Source organism: Parasteatoda tepidariorum, chromosome 6 (genome assembly GCF_043381705.1).
Source record: "Parasteatoda tepidariorum isolate YZ-2023 chromosome 6, CAS_Ptep_4.0, whole genome shotgun sequence".
NCBI classification, from domain to species: domain Eukaryota; kingdom Metazoa; phylum Arthropoda; class Arachnida; order Araneae; family Theridiidae; genus Parasteatoda; species Parasteatoda tepidariorum.
The window spans coordinates 27406555-27417788 of NC_092209.1; the positions used below are offsets into that span (position 1 = coordinate 27406555).

Below are 11234 nucleotides of genomic sequence, written 5' to 3' on the forward strand. Positions count from 1 at the left end.
AGAGTATGTGGTCAGTGGGATGACATCGCTCAAACGAAAGCTTCTTGTGAACTATCAGAAGAAGAGGATAAGAAAATTGAAGATTTACCACCCAATGTTACTAACAAACAAGCACTTTCTGCAGTGGACACCGTAAGGAGATTTATTGAGAGGCAGCCAAATATGTCAGAGAAGGCATTTAAAACTATAGTCCACTTAGAAAGTGTTACAGACAAACTTACTTACACATCTCTAAAGCAAACAACAATTGAATCTTTTTTTTATATGAAAGGGTAAAAAGGGTTTTTAGAATAAATATGGAATAGTAAATAAGGTATGTAAAGAGCATTTTTCTTTATTCTACCATCGATAACATGCGATTTTCGATAATTCGAATTTTCGGTATCTCGAATTTTTTCTCCTCTCCCTTCAAGTTTGAGATATCGAGGTTTGACTGTATTAAGTTGAAAATATAAAATTTGTCCCAATTAGGGTTTCTACATCTTCCGGATTTTATAGTGGAAAATGTGAACTTTTCTGTTAAAAATCATGATGTTTTTTTTCTTCTTCAAACTTCAACGCTTGTGGTTAGTGTATAAATACTATTTTTCTCAGCTAAAACTTCCAGAATATTAGTTTTATACCAAATGGCATCATGAAAGATTTCATTAAAAAATAAATTCCCCCATGGTAATGAGAAACACTTGCTACATTTTACCAACAACATTGATACCACGCCACAAAAGTAATCGATATATGAAAAACACATATGCAGAAAAAGTGATATTATATATTTGCTTATTCAAATTTGATCTTTCCTTCTCTTTATGACCTAACACTTTGACTTTAGAAAAGAATTCTCCTATGATATTCAGGACATCTAGCTTTCTTCTAATGATAACTTAGATTATGTTTTAATGCAAAGATACCAACTGCTCCGGATTCGACGAAATATTTTTAAGAAAAAACGGTAGCGAATTACAAACTACAATTTGCTTTCATCTTTTTTGGAAAAGTTGCCCACATACGATGTGTTTCTTGGCGAGAGTGGTTAAAAAAAACACTGCTAAGAGATGTCGCCAAGTGTATGGGGCGTCGATAGTTAATATTGAAGTATTCCAGTCTTGAAATATATGAATAGTACTCCGAATTATTAGGATTTTCTTTATTCTGTCTTAAAGTTTTGGGTTCGCTTCATTATATGAAACTTTTCCTTGTAGATAATGCGAACTTTGAAGGATTTAATCAATTCCATTAACTCAAGCTATCCTCAGCCTGAAGAAGGTGTGACATATGGTATGTTTATTATAAAATAACTAAATTTATTTGTTAGATTACGTATGGAAATATGTAATATATGCGTTTGACATATTAATCGGAAGCCATTTACATTATATTTAACTACGAGTCATTCGTTATTTTAGTATAGAAGAATTAGTAATAATAAAATTACATAGTATAATTATAAATTATTATGTAGAATGTTCTGTAGTGACAGCACTTTATATGTTTATTCAGAATTCTGCTCGAAAAAGTATGTACAATAAGGGATTCAAATAATTATTCAATGTAATAGCAGAGCTGTCAGCTGCAACACTATTGACAGAATATTTTAGATTGTGGTAGACAATTAAAAACTAAAGCTCTCAGATTTTTCAGCCATTTTGCTAATTTTTTATGAGCTTCACTACAATAAAAGTACAAACCATTCAAGTATTTTCGGAGAGCCTATCCTAGGCGGATATCTGCTCCTTCATCGAGTTTAGGTGAAAGGAAGGGAGGTGCGGTACTTAACATTTGTTAAATCGCATGTAAATACAATTAGGAAATCAAATCTGGGTTAAATATAAGGCGCAAAGAGTACATAAGGTAATAAAAACAATAAGATATTTACAAAAGAAAAGATATTTGCAAAATTTACAAATGGGGCGGTAGCCGGGCTTCATTGGTGCAGAGAGGAGAGTTTGTCCAACAATGAAAGTACTTTAAGCGGCGTTTTATATGAACTTTTGAATAATTGAAAAATAGTGGTCTGAAAAATAACTTTAAATTTAATTTACGAAACAAAGAATAGTACATTAAAACATATACTTGGCTTCCCCTTGAATTTTTTTTTCAGAAAGCGTAGAAAGTTGGCAGCCCATGCAATAGCGCTCTTTAAAAAGTACAGTTCTTTTTAACAGAAAAAAATGATAGTATAAGTTATCTATTATTAAGATTTATGTAGCAGAAACAAGATATTTCTGTCTACCATAACATGTTAATTAAATAAATATTAATATTTGAATCTTAAGTTAAACCACTGTGCTTTGATTAAAACAAAAGTGACAGGTAACAGAAGGGGATATTCATTGAATTTAAGCAAATGTGTTCTAATATTATTTTCCTAAAAGTGATTTTTTTAATATTAAATCATTGTGACTGGGCACTAATGGGTAAAGCGAAGAAGAAAAATAATATGAAAATCTGCTGAATCGCTAATGAGGAAACCGAGGTGAAAAAAACACTAATTACTTGTACTTCATATGCATTTTCTTTACTCGTAACATTAGCTATAGTTTGTTTAAAATAAGGACTGCATTAGACATTAGTCTGGATTCGTGGCGGTGACTATGGTAACGAGATATAATTATTTCAAGTAAGGGTGTGAGGTCTCTATTTAGGACAGGTTTTGGTTTGGGTCGGCGAGAAAGAGGGAATCTTTTTCTTCGGTCTATTGTGTTAACCTTAGAATAAAGTGAAATTACCCTTCCTAAAATGCACTATTCTTGTTTCCATGGCAGAAAAGGGGCCTCAGTCTTTGTGGTGGGGGGAGTTCTTACAGTTGACAAACTATATGTATCCCCTTGAACAATTTTGTAGTATTGCTGGCATAGAATTATATTTCAGAGATCAAATGAATTTCATTGCTATGAATAATTTCTTTCTACAGCTCCAAAACTTGAAGCTTATCAAGGTTGTGTTAACTGGAATGAGGATACAGTGGAATTAATACAGCGAAAACTAAACACATTTAAGGACATTGTGAGTTTAATTTCTTATCTTTCTTCTTATTTTAGTCTTATTTTAAGTAATCCTGATTATCACCTAGGCCCAATAGGCACGGGCCTAGGGCCTGCACTTTCTGGGGGGCCTCAAAAATTAGTAAAAAGTCTACAAAATTACCTTTTTTTAAATATTGAAAGAAACAGTTTTTCTCATAAAAAGCATTTTTTTATTTCTAATTTTCTTTATATTGTGATAAACCAAACTCGTGTAAACATAGCACTTATCAAATTCGAAAGTACAGCTGAATTTTAGTTGGTGCAATTTTTACTCTAACGGCTTAAGCAATTGCAACGAGAATGCAAATTCGCTAAATCTCTTATAAATGATTAGCGTCAACAAGAACTAAAAGCTTATTCTTAATGAATATGCAAAGCTGTCGATGGAAGGCTACAATCTTTAAAATAATTCAGCTAATCAGTGACTTTTAGCAAAAATCTCCGATTTCACTTGTTTGTAGTCACCAAACTTTTTTTATTTTCTCACCTTTTATATTTTGCCTTAATATTTAGTTGCGTAAACTTTACCTTAGAAAAAAATTTTTCAACTGTCTGCTTTCAAAATTTTTTAGAAAGTTTCTTTTGAATCATGCAGTTCAATCGATTCTTTTTATTGTTAGGGCCACTCTTCAGAAATTTCTTTTTGAAATATTTTGTTAGAAGCCAAGAAACTTTTACGGACCTTGGGCCTGAATTTGTTTTAACACGTTCACGCCGGGTGTTGTGCCTGAAAGCGGGACGGAAAAGAAAAAATACTGGTAGAAGAACTATTTCAATATTAGATAATATTCGGGAGGAGTTAATCTATTTTCAACAATAACATTTCACTGTGAGGAAATTTATCACGGCGAAGAAGCAATTCAATGTGAAAATTGCATCCGTTAAAAACAATTGGTAGTTATGGTAGATTTATTATTGCCGGAATAAAAACTAAATAATGAAATTTATTTGTTACCAGTTTTTACTCCGGTGAGCCGCCCGATGAGACAATCTCATACCTGCCAACTTTTAATCCCTTCCATTATTATTTTTCCCAGTGGTATTAAAATGGAATTAAAACTTCAATTTTAAGCAAACAAATACGTTGTATTTGAGAAAACTTAAGTTGACAACCATGACAGTAACGCATATTAATATATGTGCTTAATTTTTGTAAGAATAGTGGTGATCAATATCATTTGAAAATTAAGATTATAAAAGAAAAAAATAGTATATAATTACTACCACTTTAAATATGAAAATAAAATCTTCAGGAAAATCCAGAAGAGTCAGCAGGTATGCAATCTAGCGTGAACGTGTTAATCGCTCCCTGATTATTTACCTTTAAAACATTCATTATTTTACACAAGTAGAAAATCTCAGAGGATGGAGAAACTAAATCAATATAAAATGAAATGTTTGTTTAATAAAAAATTCTGGTTTAAAGGGTTAATCTTTATAAAGTGTTTTTTTATGTTAAAATTTTTTTAATTCAAAATTTTTTTCAGTTTCCAGTCTTTAGCTATTGGAAAGATAAAAAAGTGGTATTCGTCGAGTGCTTGGATAAAAACGAAGTTGTAGCAGCTAAAATACCTTCATTGTTAACGGTGGACGTATCTCCGGGATTCATCTACTTCCACGAAGAACTAAAACTCATTTTTGTGAAATGCAAGGTGAGTTTAGCATATTTTTTTGCTGGGGTTAACCATAAATCATAATTACAAATAATTAAAATTTGTGATGATGCTATCACAATACACCCAAATTTGAAACAGTCTTGCTCTCTTCTAAATCTAAAAACATTAATTTTTAACGGTGCCTTGCACCTAGTTTATCTTAACTACAACCGGGAGTTAAGCCAAGCCGGTTCCCCGGATGCACGCTATCATTCAACGATTCGAAGTGTGTTTACGCTCGGTGTTGGTGAACGAGAAATTTTTGGTGTAAGATCCTCTTTCCTTCTCTGCGAGCTCGTTTTCTGATTTTCATGATTGTCCATAGATTGTTAAGGTTGCGAATCTAGTAATTAGGATATAGTATAATTTTATATATTGATTTTTGAGGTATAGCCAGCCGAGCATGCAGAGAAGGAGACACGTGTTCTCGAATATGAATTACACGAGGTAATCCAGTGCTCCTTTTCCAAAGAAGATGTTCTTTTGTTGAATTGTGATTCCTTCCTGAAATAAATGACTAACTTAATGTGAAGAATCCACGACTCCTGATTTTCTTTTCCCATGGACCAGTGTTCCTGTGGCCCCACTTATACGACGCGTGCCCATGGCAACTACATCCCAATTAAATATAATATTTTCCCCTTATTTTAACTCAAATTAATACAAAAAACACTCTATAACAAAAAAATTGACGCACCAAGAAGCAATCCTCCGACTGCTTTGAAATTTCGCATGCATGAATGTTTTGAACAGATATGGCTGGAATGATGACGACAGGGGACGTATAGTCTTTAGCGACGAATCCCGCTTCCAACTGTGCCCTGACGATCATCGAAGACGTGTTTGGAGACGCACAGGGCAGAGGGGGGATCCTGCCTTCACTATTGCACGCCACACCGGCCCTCAACAAGGCATTTTGGTCTGGGGTGCCATTTCCTTTGACAGCCGGACCCCTTTGGTCGTCATTAGAGGTACACTTACTGCAAAGCGGTACGTCGACGACATCCTAAGACCTGTTTCGCTACCGTTCTTTTTGCAGCGCCCTGGGCTGGTTTTTCAGAAGGTCAATGCCAGACAACATACGGCACGTGTTACTATGAACTGTCTACAAGCTTGTCAAACTCTTCCTTGGCCTGCCAGATCACCAGATCTCTCTCTCATTGAGCATGTCTAGGATATGATGGGAATGCGATTGTATCTGGCACGGAATGTTGATGACCTCGTTCGACAATTGGATGATAGAATTTGGCAGGAAATACCGCAGGAGACCATCCGGTAGCTTTATCGGTCTATGCCACGCCGTGTGGCAGCTTGTATCCTGGTTAAAGGCGGGTCAACACCTTATTGAACTTGTTACTGTATAACTCTGCAATAAATTATTTAATTGTTCTGAAATTTTTATCATTTACTATTCTGTACATTGTCTTCCTATCCACCATTTTTCGTTTCAATCGGACAACTCCTTCTTGGTGCATCAATTTTTTTGTTATAGAGTGTAATTGAAAAAAATATGAAAAATAAAAACTTTGCGTTGAGGGGTTAATCTTTATAAGTAGAAAGTGGTGTTTTTATCCTTAACATAATTTTAATTAAAAAATTTTTTTCAGTTTCCAGTTTATACTTATTGGAAAGATAAAAAAGTGGTATTCGTCAATTGCTTGGATAAAAACGAAATTGAAACAGCTGAAATTCCTTCATTGTTAACGATGGACGTATCTCCGGGATACATATATTTTCACGAGGAATTAAAACTCATTTTCGTGAAATGCAAGGTGAGTTTAGTATATTTTAAACCGGGGTTAACCATAAATAATCATCATAACCATAAATAATTAAAATATTAAATCTAACACTTTTCACTTATTTTAACATAAATTAATACAAAATAATGAAAAAATCACGAAGAATAAAAACTTTGAGTTAAAGGGTTAATCTTTATAAAAAGAAAGCAATTTTTTCATTGTAAAATTTTTTTTCACAATTTTTTCAGTTCCTAGTTTTTACTTATTGGAAAGATTAAAAAAGGGTGTTCGTCAATTGCTGGTATAAAAACGAAATTGAAACACTTAATATAACTTCATTGTTAACGCAGGACGTATTTCCGGGATACATATACTTTTACAAGAAATTAAAACTCATTTTTGTGAAATGCGAGGTGAGTTTAGCATATTTTAAAACTTATAATTTTACACTAAAAAAGAACAAGGCCATAAAAACGAAATGCATGCCTTTAGAATATAAAATAAATCATCGAAATTAAATTTTTTAAGCAGAAAAAAGAGAGAGAGAGAGAGAGAGTAATTTTACTTTTCTCTGACTTAAAACGGAAAACCTAGAGCACATCACATTCGAAAGAGGTGGGAGGAATTTTCGCGGTAATAGAAGTTAATTAAGAAAATGAAGTCCCCAGAACCTGATTATCTATTTGACCCAATTAGCCTCCTTAGCCATAGGGAACATGATTTTTGAGAAACTTCAAAAAATTGATTAATATTAGTATAAAAAATTAGTAGTTTTTTCAGCTGAAAAAAAGGCTCTTTTCGGTTAGCCAAGCGCAAAAAAAGCTCAGTTTGTAAAATTTATTTATTTTTATTTTAATTAATTTTTATGTGTTAAAAAATAGTTAGTGAACGTCTGCATTTTTTTGTGACTTTTCGCTTGTTCTTGGCAAAGCTAGAAGCACTGCGATTTCCCCCCAAATTTTTCTTTGTTTTTTTTCGAAGCTTCTGAGAATATTCCATTTCAACAAAAAGTTTTGCTAAAAACTATAAGACAGAGAAAATTTTGTTCTTGCAGTTCTATAAATGTTTTTTTCTTTTCATTTTAAGACTATACTAATCAGTAGGTTAATTTCGAAATACTTAATAATGGGACAGAAAACTTGGTGAGCCATGAGGAAGTTACTCATATTTCATTTCGAAGCAAAAAAGGATAAAATTTGTGTTTCTTTTTATGCTTTATACTTTTTCTGATTAAGCGAATATAGCACCTAAAATGCATCATTTTCTTATAACTAGTCATTTATAATTATTTACAGATACTTAGTTCAGTATTTTTGGTTGCTTTGATGATAAATTAAACAATTCTACAGAGTATTTCTTAAATTAGACTTACTGTATTTAAAAATCAATGACAAGAAATCGGTTTTAGATCAAAGTAACAAATTTTGCTTGAAATTCATGTAGCAGCGCATACGTTTTCTTCCCAGAATTTCGGCTTTTAACTCAAAAATATTCCACCAAATGGCGCTGTAAATCTTTTCCACTATTTTTACCGTTTCGACATGGAAAAATTTTGATCACTAATTGTTATCATGGTTATTTCGAAAATATCAGCATGTGGTTACTAGTTATTGAAAGATTACTAAAGATTGTAATTTGGTTTTAATCTGTATTTGTGAGCTAATTTTATTGGACTTTGTCTTAGTATTTTAATACTGCTTAAAATAATTTAAAAGAATATATAAATGCCTCTTTGTAAAACTAATAAAAAATTTTTCTTTTTTTACTTCTTTAGGGCGGCTGGTGTGGAGTGGTTAAAGTGAGATTACATCCATACGGAATAATGCCAGCTTCACAATTTTATAAAAACTTTATTAGAAAAAAGAAGGACTATTATTTTATTTCTCCTGAATCTGGGAAAAAAGACTAATGAAGCTTGTTTAAGTATACAACGAGCTTACTATCACATTGCCGATAAATCTTTCGGTTTTCTTATAACATTTTGCAGTTGGCTCCCGTTTTAACGATCTCCGTCACCAAAGCAAAAACAGACGTTGTACGTGAAACCATGATGGTACAAAGGTGACGTAAATATTCACAAATGCTGTGCCAATTTTAATTGAATTCGTGTAATAGAGTGGAATTATAGTATTAGTAATTAGTATAGAGTTAGTATAGAGTAATTGGTATAGAGTATAATTAGTATAGAGTGGAATCGTGTAATAGAGTGGAATTAGGAACTTTGTGCGAATAATTTGTAAAAATTGTTTTTATTTTATTTAATAACCGGAGTTGAACAACTGACCCCAATTCTAAGTTTACAACTATCAATAACAAGCGTAAGCCCGTCCCGCCCCCGTAAGGGAGCATCCGGGGGCACTCCGAAAGTTCGAAGTGAGCGTAACAGCTCAATTACATGAGCAAACATATTCAAAATTTTCAAATTAGAGTTTTAACAAATAGGTGGAATATTAAATATGAAATCCAGAAAACAGTGCTACTTAGAAATAAACTAAGAAAACAAACATTACAAAGAAAATAAACAGTAACAATCAGAAGAGATATTGATGTCGCATCTTCAGTAGGGGTGCAAAGTTAATAAAAGGAAACAATTTCACATGGAAAATATAGGATGTTTGTAACTCAGAATATAATTATGGCTGGCACAACAGTACTAAAGTTATCAAATTCCAGTAATTATTATTATTATTTTTTTTAAACAGAAAGGACATATATATACCATATATAAAAACTCTAAGAACACAAGTGATTAAAATTTTCAAAATGAGGAATCACATTGGGGCAGAGATTGACAAAACATGAGACTAAAGCTCCAAAAAAACATTTTAAGAGAAAATTCAAGTAATAATTGAACCATAACAGGTTAGCCGTGATTTAGGTGTATTTTTCCTAACAAGAGGCAGCAAAAGGCCATCAGGATTCAGGGAGGTGCCTTGTTACTAAACAATTTTCTTATTATTTCCTCAATTCCCTTTTTTATTTTAGGGTTTGACCAATGCTGCTTTATAAACTCGTAGGTGGTTTGTGAATGAAAAAATTTCTCTCTAATGTGCTTAAAATTTGTACACTGGATTAAAATATGTTCCCAATCCTCAACAAGCTGACAGGTACTATCAATTTACAACTATCAATGTTCAACTCCATAGCCTTGTAATTTTGAAACTAGCCCAGAAGACAAAGAAACTCCTGGATCAAGCATTATGACAAATTAGCCTTCGTGGAGGACTTTTTGATGAAACCTCATTTGCGCTACTTGGAGAGAGAAAAAAAACACTATAATCTCCCACGGTTAGCCCGACGACAAGGGGATTTTAACCCACGATCCACTGAGGATATTTTTAGCCAGCATTGTGGTTAGTGTGAACCGGGAGCAGAATTCGTACCAACCAGCCACCACTGAGGGTCTAACCTGGGTGACGTCATTTCAATCCTCAGTGGTGTCTTGATGCCTACCCAGCTTCAGATCGATGAGTAGCAGCTTGTCTGGGAAATAGAGACGGCCAGTGCGCAAAGCTAACCTTATTGCCACAATGATGTAGCGTTGGTTTCGAATTTGAGAAACTTCAAACTCCATAACGTTAGTTCACAGTGAGCTGTTGCGAAAATATTTTATTTTTATACATGAAAAATAATGCAGATATCTCAGTGGAAAAATCTTTCTGTTACCTACCACTGCAGTTTTCGAAAGGAAGGTTCATAAAAACATATTTATATTGTTAATACATCATAGTAGACAGAACTATTATGTAACTGCAAAATAAATCATATTAATGAAATACATGAGCTACCACTTTTTCTTTTTGCCCCCAAAAGAGACACCATCCTTTTTAAAAGAAACAAGGTACAAATTAGTTAAGATATAATATATGGAAGTTTTATTGAGATTCTATCTCCAAATAAAAACCTAACTATAATTCAATATATGCAATTTAAAAAAAAATGATTATTCAAAAAGTATTCTACTTGAGAGAAAAATATCTATTGTTAATGAATAATATGTATTTTCATCAAAATATTTTGCTCTTTAAGTACCAAGTTTCCTACTCTGGAACTGTGCTCTTTTTTCAAGACCGATAACTTGAATATTTAATTCATCAAAATTATTTCAGATAAAAAGAAAATTAGTCTACCATTTTTATATTCATCAGTTGATTTTTTTTTCTATTCTGAAATGCGATTTCAAATTATTAAAAACTAAAGAGGTAGCTTACATTGAGGATAATCAACTTAAAGTAAAAATATATTATAGCTTTTTCTCCTAAGGTAGTTTTCCCATCTGAGCAGAACGATAAATTTCCTCCCCTTAGGAAAGGAATTTTTTTAAACAAATATATTTGCTTCTTTACTCATTTGGTAATTTTTCCAATTCTTCTGAAAAGTTTGCCTTTAACCCCTTCACGCACAGATTTTTTGAAAAAAAAAAACCGACCAAAAAAGATTATTTTTTTTTAATGTAAAAAAATTTATTCCGGTCCTGGTTCAACTTTTCTTTTGGTAGACAATTTCGATATATTACTAATTAGTTCGAATTTACTTTACTCATTAAAAAGGTTATTTATGTAGTTTTTTTTACATATTTATTCTATCAGCATTATTGTTTTTTTTTGCTGAGTTTATAGTTTTATATATATATCTATATCTCAATATATATCTATATCTCAATATATATATATCTATCTATATAACTAACTAACTCAGTGGCGCGACAGCCCATTAAGAGGGCCAAGGCCGACTGTGCCCATCTCAGTTTTCTTGACCTTGGGCTCTGGGGTGCAGGAGCATATGTTCCGGTATAGTTTTTTTTAAGTAGCGGA

At 32.5% G+C, this 11234-nt stretch overlaps 1 protein-coding gene across 6 annotated transcripts in view; it reads left to right on the forward strand.

Annotated features, from left to right (window-relative positions):
* The window catches only part of LOC107439034 (methionyl-tRNA formyltransferase, mitochondrial), a 47623-nt gene that overhangs the window by 21637 nt on the left and 14752 nt on the right, over positions 1–11234 (forward strand). For 2 of the 6 annotated variants that reach the window (XM_071182128.1, XM_071182130.1), the window contains exons 7-8: positions 1200–1275; positions 2912–3003. In XM_071182128.1, coding sequence (XP_071038229.1) covers positions 1200–1275; positions 2912–3003 — 168 coding nt within the window. Of the gene's footprint in view, positions 1–1199; positions 1276–2911; positions 3004–4510; positions 4676–6285; positions 6451–8194; positions 9577–11234 lie in introns of those variants that run through there. The other 4 variants (XM_043055650.2, XM_071182132.1, XM_071182131.1 and 1 more) reach the window with 4 other exon arrangements.